General features: G+C 41.0%; 2 protein-coding genes and 1 pseudogene across 2 annotated transcripts in view; 1 reads left to right on the top strand and 2 right to left on the bottom strand.

Moving 5' to 3' along the window:
* LOC120552569 (NLR family CARD domain-containing protein 3-like) overlaps nucleotides 1-14,340 on the bottom strand; it is a 1,238,648-nt gene that overhangs the window by 1,201,788 nt on the left and 22,520 nt on the right. The gene's annotated exons all lie outside the window — the stretch shown is intronic.
* LOC120552576 overlaps nucleotides 1-14,340 on the top strand; it is a 501,282-nt pseudogene that overhangs the window by 283,460 nt on the left and 203,482 nt on the right.
* Nucleotides 1-14,340, bottom strand: part of LOC120552600 (NACHT, LRR and PYD domains-containing protein 1-like) — a 735,215-nt gene that overhangs the window by 83,082 nt on the left and 637,793 nt on the right. Inside the window, 1 exon segment of the mRNA XM_039790787.1 lies at nucleotides 4,518-4,694. Within this exon segment, the coding sequence (XP_039646721.1) occupies nucleotides 4,518-4,694 (177 nt within the window).

Genomic DNA, 14,340 nt, shown 5'->3' on the forward strand with positions numbered 1-14,340 from the left:
TGTGTCTATATGTATATGTGTGTGTGTGTGTGTCTCTGTGTGTGTGTGTCTATAGGTATATGTGTGTGTGTGTGTGTGTCTCTGTGTGTGTGTGTCTATATGTATATGTGTGTGGTGTGTCTCTGTGTGTGTGTGTCTATATGTATATGTGTGTGTGTCTCTGTGTGTGTGTGTCTATATGTATATGTGTGTGTGTGTCTGTGTGTGTGTGTCTATATGTATATGTGTGTGTGTGTGTGTCTCTGTGTGTGTGTGTCTATATGTATATGTGTGTGTGTGTGTCTGTGTGTTCTATATGTATATTGTGTTTGTTGTGTGTCTATATGTATGTGTGTGTTATGTGTGTGTCTGTGTGTTTGTTGTGTGTGTTTTGTGTCTATATGTTGTATGTTTGTGTCTATATGTGGTGTGTATGTGTCTATATGTATTGTGTGTGTGTGTGTGTATGTCTATATGGTGTGTTTTGTGTTCTATATGTATATGTGTGTGTTCTGTGTGTTGTGTCTAGTATATGTGTGTGTTGTGTGTGTTGTTTATGTTGTGTGTGTGTGTGTGTGTTGTTATTATTGTGTTGTGTTTGTTTTGTTTTTTTGTGTGTGTGTGTGTCTATGTGTGTGTGTGTGGTGTGTCTATGTGTCTGTGTGTGTGTCTATGTGTGTGTGTGGTCTGTGTGTGTGTTGTGTGTGTCTCTATGCTGTGTGTGTGTGTTATGTTTTTGTTTGAGTTTGTGTGTTGTGTGTGTGTCTCTATGTGTGTTTGTTTGTGTCTATGTGTGTCTCTATGTGTGTGTGTGTGTGTGTTTGTGTGTCTCTGTTTGTGTGTGTGTCTATATGTATTTGTGTGTGTGTGTGTGTGTGTGTGTGTGTCTCTATGTGTGTGTGTGTGTGTGTGTTTGTGTGTCTCTGTTTGTGTGTGTGTCTATATGTATTTGTGTGTGTGTCTCTATGTGTGTGTGTGTCTCTATGTATGTGTGTGTGTGTTGTCTGTGTGTGTGTCTCTGTGTGTGTGTCTATATGTATATGTGTGTGTGTGTCTCGTGTGTGTGTGTCTATATGTGTGTGTGTGTGTGTCTCCATGTGTGTGTGTGTGTGTGTGTGTGTGTATGTGTCTATGTGTTTATATGTGTGTGTGTGTGTCTATATGAATGTGTGTGTGTCTCTGTGTGTTTGTGTGTGTGTGTGTGTGTGTGTGTGTCTCAATGTGTGTGTGTGTTTGTGTCTGTGTGTGTCTGTGTGTGTGTGTCTATATGTCTGTGTGTTTGTGTGTGTCTGTGTGTGTGTCTCTGTGTGTGTGTCTATATGTATATGTGTGTGTGTGTCTCCGTGTGTGTGTGTCTATATGTGTGTGTGTGTGTGTGTGTCTCCATGTGTGTGTGTGTGTGTGTGTGTGTATGTGTCTATGTGTGTGTGTATGTGTGTGTGTGTGTGTGTCTATATGAATGTGTGTGTGTCTCTGTGTGTTGTGTGTGTGTGTGTGTGTGTGTGTGTGTGTGTCTCAATGTGTGTGTGTGTTTGTGTCTGTGTGTGTCTGTGTGTGTGTGTGTCTATATGTCTGTGTGTTTGTGTCTGTGTGTAAAGGACTTAAATAGGTTTTAAAAAGGTATATCTCTAATAGGTTAAGACAATAAACACTTCACCATTAAAACAACACTGTATGTATTTAAAATTTAAGCAAATTATATATATATTGTAGTGCTGAGGCTTGTGTCGCTAAACCCACCAGACTCCATGTAAATAATCAGTACTTTAAGGATCATAAGATCCACTTCATTCAAAGTCGACAGAAACAAAATAAAGCTATGAAAAGCCATTGTTGGGTTTCTCTACACTTTTCCCACCATCACAACTCTAGTGTTGGTTGAAATAAAAACATAGTTTACTGATTTACATGTGAAAATGTATGTTGTCTCTATGCTCGCTAAAAGTACTATTTTTTAAATGGAGTCTGGTGTGTTTAGCGCTAGCTACTTCATACCTGTTTCTGGTAAACATAAAGGTCTTAAAATTAAGACAATTAACACTTCACCATTAAAACAACCCTGTATGTATTTAAAATTTAAGCAAATTATATATATATTGTAGTGCTGAGGCTTGTGTCGCTAAACCCACCAGACTCCATGTAAATAGTCAGTACTTTAAGCATCCTAAATCTATCAAACTCCTATTCGTATTCGTTTTCTCTCTCTCTCTGTCTCTCTCTCTCTCTCTCTCTCTCTCTGTGAAAGTGTGACATATGTATCTACTTAGCTAGTGTTATTCGGATGTGCACCAAGTAGGAGGCACTCTGTAAAAATTTCTTCCGGAATTTTCTAGTTCTAATCATTGACATATATATTAATGGACCAACAGAGCCCGTGTCTCTGGACGGAGACCAGTGAAGGCTATTAGAAGCACTTCTCCGGTGATCTCGTCCCTTACTGCGCAGCCTCCAACTGACAGAGACAACGTAGATGTGACGTGAGCAACGTGTCTGAAAGTGTGAAGTCTTCTGGTAGCTGTGCCGAGAGAAATCTCAATCATTCCCAATCTTACAGAGACGGAGAGCGTAGGTATATGTAAGGAGATAACATAAGCACAGGCTAATTACTGATCACTAACATGCTAGTTAACATTAGTAATTAAACCTAAACAGCTAATGTAAGTCCAAACTGCCTGTGAGCTTCTCCTGTACTATACGGTAATTCCTCTACTGTGTGACAGTAAGTCTCGTGGTTATGACCCAATCGTTAGCCTATTGTTATAAAAGCGTCTGCTACGGAGCCATAACGTGAGCTACAAGGTAATGGAGCCTTTTATACATTGTCGTGTTTCTTTAGAAATAAACAACGGACACATCGAGTTTTTAAACGCTTCAGATGTAAAGTTATTCTCAGTCAAGTAACGTAAAAAAAAAAAATTGCGGTCAGTGAAATGCTAACAGGAGGTGATGGCCTGTTAGCAACAAAATGGCGCCATGATGGCTCGCGTTCTGAAGCGAAGCTTACCCCGTTGGTTCTAATCAATACTGTTGTTAGCGCCCGATTGCAATAGTGCTACATTGATGTTGCATTGACCAATGAAAACCGGTGCATACATACTGGAATAGACGTGACCGGCACGAAAGCTTGTCAGGCGTAGCAACAGTAACTAGGGAGGGCGGGGCTTAGCGACGGGTCGGGCGGGACCGGGACAGCTGTCAATGTGGAATGAAAACACACAAACACACTAAACTTTGAATTTCTGATACAGCTCCGCGCCTGTGTGTGTGTGTGTGTGTGTGTGTGTGTGTGTGTGTGTGTGTGTGTGTGTGTGTGCGTGCGTACTAAGCTCAACCAATCAGCGTGCAGCTCATCTAAATACTCATGAGCAGACCATATAAGGCAGAAAAGCTCTTGTTTCAGTCCAGTCCCATTTAACAGGGTAGCATTAGGGCCAAAAACAGCAAAAGAGACATTTTCAGCCCAACCAATGTTACATACCCTATTAGGAGACCTTAAGGAACAGCCTGAAATACCCTATAGAACCATTCTATCACCCCTTTAATGCTGCACAAATAATCTAATCCCAGTCATGATGTCACTGTGTGTGAATAACTAACCTCATAAACTGTGTGATTTAAGGAAACTAAAAGGTGAGCTGTGTGCGTCTCACTCAGTGTCCACTCCAGTCTCCACGTTGTAACAGCCTTCACTTTACCCACAGTAGAAACCACAGAAGAAGACACTGGGGCTTAAGAAGCTTGGTGTTCTTCACACTTTACCAACAGGTTGGACAAAGTAGATTTTGTAACTTAATCAATAGTTCTTTTATTACACCCATCCTTAATGTGACATATACAATGTATTTACTTCAATGAGAATTTGTATTTTTCTTATTTGTTCTATTTTTTAATTGTGCTGTTGAGCAAACCAAACCAAACTTTCTCCTCTATCATTTAAAACATCTGGAACTGTAGTAAACATGTCCCTTGTTTTTATTTTAATTACTTTTCTTTCTCTCTTTCTTCATTCTTTATTTTCTCTACTCATTTAATTCTTCCTTTCTTCCTTTTTATAGACTATGTTTTTATGTTTTTATATTCTATATATTTCGTTGATCTTTTTTAAGGAACCCAACATGTTGAGGGTTTTCTGGGTTTCTTTAGCAAGACATTTTTTATTTACTGTTTGGTGCATTTATTTTTGCAATCATAGTATTGTAAATCACAATATGACTTATCTACAAATTGTACAGCCCTATTTCTTTTTTTTTAATTATGACTGTTTCACATGAAAAAACAATTTCAAATTTTGATTTAATTTTGCATCACATTGAAGAATAAATCTTAAAGTTTTCTGACAAACACTGATCCAGTTTGAGTCCAGACTACATCTGGAGACAAACTGTTCAGACTGACAAACTGAAAACAAACAAAGAGTTGTTGTGATTTGTACTCAGACAAACACAGAAAACAAGTGAACTGATAGAAATTTAAAACTTCTGTTATGGATTTAATTTTAATAGATTTACACTGTAGAAGAATGAAATAGATGAACTGACCTCAGAGTCTCCAGTCTACAGTTTGGACTCTCCAATCCAGCACACAGCTGCTTCACTCCTGAATCATTCAGGTTGTAGTTCTCTGTCAGGTCCAGCTCTTTCAGATGGGAGGGGTTGGACTTCAGAGCTGAGGCCAGAGCAGCACAGCTGATCTCTGACAAACCACAGCGCACCAATCTGAATAAAGAACAGATGTGTTGATGTTTTAAATGTGTAGCTCAACATTACTATGTTCTAATCAATGATCTTACCCCTAAAATTAGTTTTGTTTAAAATTAGTTGTTAGTTCTATGTGCAGTTGTGTGTGTGTGTGTGTGTGTGTGTGTGTGTGTGTGTGTGTGTGTTTGTGTCTATACACTCTCAGAAATAAAGGTACAGAAAAGTAAAAAAAAGGTACAAATGCTCGTCGCTGGGGCAGTACCCCCAATGGGAACAAACTTGTACCATATTAATGGGTACAAAGAAGTACCCTACAGTTTGTGCCTTTTAGGTACAAATATGTACCCTTGAATATGTTCCTTCAAAGGTACAAATGACTCGGTAAGCTGGGGTGGTACCCCCGAGGTACAGCAATAGTACCCTTACCATAGGTACAGAATTGTACCCTTTTATACTGTACCTTTTGAGAGACAATTTTGTACCTTAGCAATACATTTGTACCTTAATCCACTGGTACAAACGTACCCCATTAGATAGTACAAATTTGTTCTTGTTAGGGGGTACCACCCCGCCGGCGATGCCATTGTACCTATAAAGTGGCAAAAATGTCCTTGTTAAATAGAAAAGAATGAGAGGAAAAGAAGGCAATGTTTTGTTTTCCCACAATCAATGATTTAAAAGAAGTTAAATTGTACAAAATTCAAATACTAGAAAGTGAATAACTCCCACACACCACAATCTTCATTTGCAATACACTTTAATGACCAAAGTTATAAAGAAAGATACAACATCTAAAGTTTATTCGATACACACCAGTGCTAAAATATTTGTACAATCTGAAGGTGTAATTTTTAAACAGTCTTACACACTGTATTTCATTGCCACAAAGACAGATCTCCAGGTACCTCATCTACGTGCTGGCTAAAATACTTTGGAAATATCAGTTTTCCACAAAGAACCCATGTAGTGTCCACATTAAAAATGTATTTCATTCTGAAAAAAAAAGAGGAATTCTCTCACCATGCAACACATCCACAACAAAAACATCTGCCGGCGACTGTACCCAGATCAATAAACCTCATCTACTAAATCTTAATTTCTAAATGCCTTGTTTACATCCTTGTGTATAACAGTGACCCAAGTGCCAAAGAAAAACTTTAACTCTTGTGAAGTTGGTCCAACATGTGGGACTTACTCATGCCCATGATGCCTTTAAAAATAATCTTTGTAGCTTCATCCTAAAATACAGGGAGAACACAATTTACTAGAATCTGTTCAGCAAGAAATACTTAGTGATGTAAACTTTCTATTTTGCTTGTTTAAAAAAAAAAAAAAAAAAAAGAGAAATATGAATTTATATTTTATATTAAAGAAAATTGTTTTGATGTCGAAGGAGGTCCTGAACTTCAAGATTTACAGTCCAATGATTTTTTTTTGAGGAAGCATCAAGAGAGTTCTCTTCTCAGTTCAAATTGAAAGAATACTGTAAATTGAGGTTAGATCCTGACAGTAGAGTAACATATGGGGTACAGTGTAGATGTTACTAAGTCCTTATCTCCAGACATAATGCATGACATGATAGAGGGTGTCATACCTTTAGTTTTGAAACTTGTCCTGTGCCATGTGCATAAAAAAAATATTAGCATACAAGAGAAAAGCTACTGAGAATGAGAATAGGTCAAAATGATAGAGCAAATAAGCCAGCCACGGTGGTCTCAAAGACTACTATAATAAGGGAGGCATTGCGGGGCTCGGCATCTCAGAAATAGTGCATTTTTAGACGTATTCCTTTTTGATCGCACATCGTATTTGTCTTAATTGCCAATATTGGCGTGTATACCTGTTGTGCCGAGAAATTGTAGATATTGTTCTAGTTCCAACGGTGTGAAGCGAGAATCTCTTTTAGATGTACTTGTGCAAGATTTTTGACAGAGTTGAAAAGCTGTATTTGGAAATTTTATTACACCAAAATGCCATTATTTAATTCATTATTGAAGATTAAGGTCAATGTTTGGGCCTCTTCATTCTCACTGGTGCATGAAGTTTGAAGCAAACACCAAATTTTTAAGAATATTGCAAGTAATTGTCGTAATTTCATTAATATAGCTTCCACTCTGAGCAACCGTCACCAGTTAAAACAATGCTGGGACTTTTTCTTCAAATAATTTAGAGGATTTTGAGAAGGTACCAGAAGCAGTACTAGCACTCCATTTTGTTCCTTACCACTTACTCTCCAGTGTGCTCTAAGGCAATATTTCACTGATGTTTCTTTAAGTGAAGATAAAGTTATACATGTTTCAGAAGTAAACCGTTAACAATGTCAAGTATGCCACAAAAATTTTTTTGTTGTGATGTGTTGCATGGTGAGAGAGAATTCCTTTTTCAAAGTGAAATACACTCCCTTCACATTCATTTTCACAATACATCGCTGGATGAATCAGAGTGTTCTTGTTTTTGGGTTGGTATTCAAGATCAAAAACAAAATAAGAATAAAACGATGAGATCGTTGCTTCCTCTACCTTCATGCCTTCACACACCTCGACCCCGTCTACCTTCAGGGAACAACAGCTACGTCCCCCAAATGTGGACTTCCAGTCTTCTTGGGTCACCTGGACAATTGGGAATGGTGTGTTGGGTTCACCCTGAAGAATACAACAAAGCAGACAGGGATGCAAACACGTTTGGTCAAAAAAGAGAGATAGTCGATGGACACCCCCCAAAAAAAAGAAATCGAAACACTAGAGTGCTAGAGATGCATACCTCTCCAATCATGATGTGATGATCCACACTCATTTTAAAAATGATTGACAGGAGGATGAACACCGCTCTGAAGTCCATTCCTAGAAGAGAATCAAGATAGATACTTAATTTATCCCGAAGGAAATTTTAGGTATCCAGTAGCTTGCACACACACGCACACAAAATCTGATTATGCACTTTGAATTGTCTGATTTTTCCTTGCATGCGCTTGTCAAAGTGTGAGTACTCTCAAAATAAGCTTTTGTGGTACCTTGTAGATTCTCGGTGAGTGCTTCTTCTCTGGCCTCCAAGTACTGTTTAGCTAGTGGAGATTTTCCTTGAGCCAGGGCAAACACTGGGAACTATCTGGTTAAAGCCATCAGTGAAGCCAATGCTCGCTGTGGAGTGTACACGACCCACCTCCTCCAACAGCTGCAGAAAGACAAAGACAAAGAAAGACAATTAAGGAATTGACCCCGAGGGAAAGAGGATTACAGAGTATTTAGCAACTATAGTGCAATAAAGGTCACCACACATCAGCTAGTGACATGGTGAAGGAGAGGGTAACAAGGTGGAAGGAAGGTGGGAGACCTAAGACTACCTGTGCTGTGAGTAGCCGTTAGGGACAGTGTGTAGATGGATGTGAGTGGACAGACCTACCCGTGTTGGGTTGTGTGTTGCTTTGAGTGGAACAGGCCTCTCCGTGTCCAGGCTCCTGCATCTGTCGTTACTATCTGAAGGAACTTGGCCAGCTTTTTAGACGAGTCTTTGAATAGATGGTCTAGCATTGAGTCAGTTAAGCCCAGGTGTACCGTCTCTCCATCCACTTCATTTTCTATGGAATAAATAGCACATTGAATTTGATCATTACACATGCATTATGGGTATATAAACAGTAATTGGTTGTCCACATTTTAGAAATTCCCAGATTTAATTGGTACCATAGAGCAGTGTTTCTCAAATGGGGGTACGTGTACCCTTAGGGGTACTTTGGAGTACTGCAGGGGAGTACATGAATTTTTAGCAAAAATTCTAATTTAAAAATGTCATGAATAATTCCTAAAATAATTATACTATAGTAATGAATACATTAAGTGATATATTATAAACAGAAATGTAGCATTTAAATGTTTGTTTAAATAAGGTTGTTGTTTAGGAAATCTATCACATATTATTCTTCCTCTTTATAGAGACTTTTTTTTCTACCAAAATGTTTTGCACTGGTCGGTGTCTTGGCTTAAAAACAATTCAGAGGGGGTACAATATTCAAAAAGTTTGAGAAACACTGCTGTAGAGAACAAGACGCGGAATTCCACAAAACACAGACGCCATCTTCTAACTTAAACTGTTACACAGCTCCACGTGCACAAATGGAATCGAACATCATCCAACATGAACATCTTCAACTTAGAAATATACAACACCCGTACACTAAACACTTACATAATGTATTATCTACATAGCTGCAGCACTATTTGGGCATCAACTTAACTTTAACTCAACTTTTCAGTTGAGTACGTTGGCTGTACGAGGGACACGAGCTAGCTAACGATTGCTGTAGCCAACTGTAGCTAGCCAGCTGAATTGACTGGCAAACGTTAGCTAGCTAAGGTCAGCTAACGTTATGCTTTCTTCTTTACAATCTTTCCAACTAGCTACATGTAACGAACGTTAGTGGTAACTTACAAATAAGTCCGATATAATGTTAGCGTGATCTAACGTAGCGACGTTAAGCGTAATTAAGCGCTATGGTTAGCGTTAGCGTTAGCGCTAACGTACGTTAGCAAATGCTGATCAGCCAACTTTACTTAATCAGCGGGCTGCAAGTGTAACTTTCAAATGTAGCTAGTTACGTTAGCTAACGACAGTATTACTCACCTCTGAATTTCTGCGCTTCTCCATCTGTCATGGTTAAACCACCTTCTATCAACGTTTGGATCAGCTCATCTGAGGGTAAAGTTGGCAGGGACATTGTTGAGCTGCCAAGCGTCCTGCAGGCTCCAGCGACTGCCGCCAATCCGAATGAAAGAAAGAGGCGTGGCCGTAGAACGCGAATACCGGCGCGAAAAAACTGCCAGTCATAATATTAGACAGACCAACAACGGGACAATTTTAACACTTTTCGCAATCTTAATCATCACTAAATTCACTTCTGAGAACGTTTTAGGCGAGAAATGAACCGTTTAGATTTCGAATATTGGCAGTCTTGTGAAAATTGATGCCGAATTGACAATTTGCTTTAAAGTTTTCGGAGTTGAGAAGCTCCATGAAGTGAGGCGACAGCCAGCAGGCGCATGCCGGGGCCGCTAGCTCGTCGCTCGGCCAGTCTCGCTCAGAGACCCCGCTGTGAGCTGGAGCTCAGACCGCTCTCGTTAATAAGAGTATTTTATTTCGCCGTTGATGTATCGTTTGTTTAAATATCACAACACATGTCCATCATAAGATCAACGGGAACCTGTGGTTAACTGTCTTTTCGGAGTTATATTAAACTTCACAAGCTGGCCGATCGTCACACACACACACACACACACACACACACACACACACAACCACACACACACACCACGCAACGCAGGCAGATGCGCAGAGGAGAGAGAGATACCTGTTTTGATCATAGACTGTATATATTCTATGGTTTCGGTTCGGCAGACTTGTTTACAAATTATGACATAGGCTCTATCTAAATCTAATCTAGCCTATTTACATTGGATTTAGTATTTAGTCTTAGAAAAGCCATGTATAATTAGCTGCTACCCCGGAGGATTGTGTACCCTGTCACTTGAAAGGTACTTCTGAGTACCCCACAGGAAGTGTACCCTTTGACTTGAATAAGGTACTTTTTTGTACCCTACAGGATGTGTACCCGAAAGGTACTTCTTAGTACCCCATGGGAACACGATAGGACCTTTAATGGTACATTTGTGAATGTTGTACCTTAAGGAACTAGATTGTACCTTCACTATTACTTTATTTATGACAATGTACCTTTTCAAAGGGTACCTATATGTACCTTTCAGCATGCATATTTCATTGTGTACCCTTTTCTTTGGAAAGGTACTTTTTGGTACTCAGCTGGAGACATGTTTGTACCTTTGCTGGCACATTTGTGAAATTTGTACCTTAAAGTACTTAATTGTACCCTCACTGTACCTTTATTTCTGAGAGTGTAAGTATATGTGTGTGACTCTGTGTGTGTCTGTGTGTGTGTCTATATGTAAGTGTTTGTGTGTCTATATGTATGTGTGTGTTTGTGTGTGTCTCTGTTTGTGTGTGTGTGTGTGTCTATATGTATGTGTGTGTGTGTGTGTGTGTGTGTGTGTCTCTATGTGTGTGTGTGTGTGTGTGTGTCTATATGTATGTGTGTGTGTGTGTGTGTGTCTCTATGTGTGTGTGTGTGTGTGTGTGTGTCTCTATGTGTGTGTGTGTGTGTGTGTCTATATGTAAGTGTCTATTTGTGTGTGTCTGTGTGTGTGTCTCTGTTTGTGTGTGTGTGTGTGTCTATATGTATGTGTGTGTGTGTGTGTGTGTCTCTGTTTGTGTGTGTGTGTGTGTCTATATGTGTGTGTGTGTGTGTGTCTCTATGTGTGTGTGTGTGTGTGTCTATATGTATGTGTGTGTGTCTATATGTATGTATGTGTGTGTGTGTGTCTGTGTGTGTGTGTCTCTATGTGTGTGTGTGTGTGTGTGTCTCTGTGTGTGTGTGTGTATATATGTATGTGTGTGTCTATATGTATGTATGTGTGTGTGTGTGTGTCTGTGTGTGTGTGTGTGTCTGTCTGTGTGTGTGTGTCTATGTGTGTGTGTCTGTTTGTGTCTATATGTGTGTGTGTCTGTCTGTGTGTGTGTGTCTATGTGTGTGTGTGTGTGTCTATATGTGTGTGTGTGTGTGTGTGTCTGTGTGTGTGTCTATATGTAAGTGTGTTTGTGTGTCTCTGTGTATGTGTGTGTGTCTGTGTGTGTGTGTGTCTCTGTGTGTGTGTGTGTGTGTCTGTCTGTGTGTGTGTGTGTCTCTGTGTGTGTGTGTGTGTGTGTGTGTGTGTCTGTGTGTTTGTGTGTCTCTGTGTGTGTGTGTGTGTGTGTGTGTGTGCTCTGTTTGTGTGTGTGTGTGTGTGTCTATATTAGGGTGACCAAAAGTCCTCTTTTGCCCGGACATGTCCACTTTTTACCTACTGTCCGGGACGTCCGGGTTTTTTTTATAAATTCATTAAATGTCCTGTTTTCACTGTTTTCATGGGACCATTAAGCGTGGACTTAAATCAACACAACACTACGGTAGGCTACTTTGTTGTGGGACGTAATTCCAGAGAGGCTGCCTTGTGAGCAGCTCTGTGACACACACATACACAGGGACCAGATCAGACAGACAGGGACCAGATCAGACAGACAGGGACCAGATCAGACAGACAGGGACCAGATCAGACCAGGACCAGAGCAGACAGACAGGGACCAGGGCAGACAGACAGGGACCAGATCAGACAGACAGGGACCAGATCAGACAGACAGGGACCAGATCAGACAGACAGGGACCAGGGCAGACAGACAGGGACCAGATCAGACAGACAGGGACCAGGGCAGACAGACAGGGACCAGATCAGACAGACAGGGACCAGATCAGACCAGGACCAGAGCAGACAGACAGGGACCAGATCAGACAGACAGGGACCAGATCAGACCAGGACCAGAGCAGACAGACAGGGACCAGGGCAGACAGACAGGGACCAGATCAGACAGACAGGGACCAGATCAGACCAGGACCAGATCAGACAGACAGGGACCAGATCAGACAGACAGGGACCAGGGCAGACAGACAGGGACCAGATCAGGCAGACAGGGACCAGATCAGACAGACAGGGACCAGATCAGACAGACAGGGACCAGATCAGACCAGGACCAGAGCAGACAGACAGGGACCAGGGCAGACAGACAGGGACCAGGGCAGACAGACAGGGACCAGGGCAGACAGACAGGGACCAGAGCAGACAGACAGGGACCAGAGCAGACAGACAGGGACCAGGAGCGGACGGGCAAAGGGACCAGGGCGACAGACAGGGACAAAGCAGACAACTTGCGAGGTGTGGTCAGAAAACACAGAGGAGACTCTTTGTTTCTCTCACTATGACTCTAGAGTCGGTAGGACTCGCTCGCTGTCACTCTCACTTCTCCCCCGCTCTATATCACCCACACACACACACACACACACACACACACACACACACACACACACACACACACACACACACACACACACACACACACACACACACACACACACACACAGACACACACACACAGACACACACACACAGACACACACACACACACACACACACACACACACACACACACACACACACACACACACACACACACACACACCGTCTTGACGCACACACAAGTATAAACATCAGTCCACTTACAACCATAAAACAAGACTAGAGCAGCTTCACAGTTGAACTGCAAAATAAAAGTCCCACATACCGTCCCGGTCGGGACCGGACTAGTGGGAGGAGGAGTGCACCGTGTGCAAAGCTGGCACATATGTTTCAGTGTCTTTATTATTTATCTTATTACATTGAAAAGGTATTAAGAGATATTTTGTTGAAGCTGGATTTTCTAACACAGAAGAGGTCATATTTAGAACATTATTTCATATTATTTATTTATTTTAAAAGAGAGCTATTATTTTGTTACATGTTGTTACAGATTTTATTTTTATTTTAAGTTATTTTTGCACAATTGAGGCATAATAAAGCATGTTCGTTAACCTCTGAGAATCACCACTGTCTGGATTTGTCTCGAGGCCAGGCCGAGTGTCCTCTTTTTTGGAAATCAAAATATGGTCACCCTAGTTTGTGTGGGGAGGATGGTCGGGGGAAGGATGGTCGGGGGAGGATGGTCGGGGGGGAGGATGGTCGGGGAGGATGGTAGGGGGAGGATGGTCGGGGGAGGATGGTCGGGGGGGTTGGTCGGGGGAGGATGGTCGGGGAGGATGGTCGGGGGGGACTATCACCATGGAGACCGGGGATCAGGTCCTGTGTGTCACGTTTCCTAAACTCAACCGTAGCTTTCTTCTCGTGATAACACGGTAAGTGGCGTGTATGTTTCCGCCCGCTGTATACAGCGTAGACATTAGAGGGTGACACGGGAATCAGTTATCTCTCCCATCCCATCCTGATCCCCCAAAATACTCCCTCACACCCCCATCACGGGACTGGCCCCCAAAACATTCCCGAGAGAAAGACTCCCGAATCCTGTCCTGCTCCGTTTGGTTCCCTATGTTGTCTAAAGTTATCAGACTCTGGGTAGGTACTCATTTAATTCTTCCTTTCTTCCTTTTTATAGACTATGTTTGTATGTTTTTATATTCTATATATTTCGTTGAACGTTTTTAAAGAAATCAACATGTTGAGGGTTTTCTGGGTTTCTTTTGCAAGACATTTTTAATTTTCTATTTTTCTACAGTATGTGCTAAAGAAATCAAATGAAAATTAGATGTTTATTTTGAAAAGATTGTTTTTTCATTATTATTTTTTCAGAATTTCATGTATTTATTTTTACATTTTATTTGAATGTTTAAGTTGAGAAAAACTTCCTTTTAGGAAGAAACCTGGGACAGACCCAGGCTCTTGGTAGGGGGTGTCTGAAGGTGCTGGTTGGGGGTGTGATGAACAGTGGTAATAATAGTCATAATAAAGATAATGGAACTGTTACTACAAATAGTAGTTGTAGTAGTTGATGGTGTAGCAGGGCACTGCAGGGCGTTACAGGGTAATCAATGAGCTTTTCCCTAAAATGAGTAGAGAGACTTTGTCATTGTGTTGTTATGGATCATCATAATATCAGCCCTCTTATTCTGTCACATTTCCTCTTCCTCCGGCCCTTTCATTACCATTCTCTACCTGTTCACCAGATCCATCTGAATTTA

This window comes from Perca fluviatilis, chromosome 22 (assembly GCF_010015445.1).
Source record: "Perca fluviatilis chromosome 22, GENO_Pfluv_1.0, whole genome shotgun sequence".
NCBI classification, from domain to species: Eukaryota; Metazoa; Chordata; class Actinopteri; order Perciformes; family Percidae; genus Perca; species Perca fluviatilis.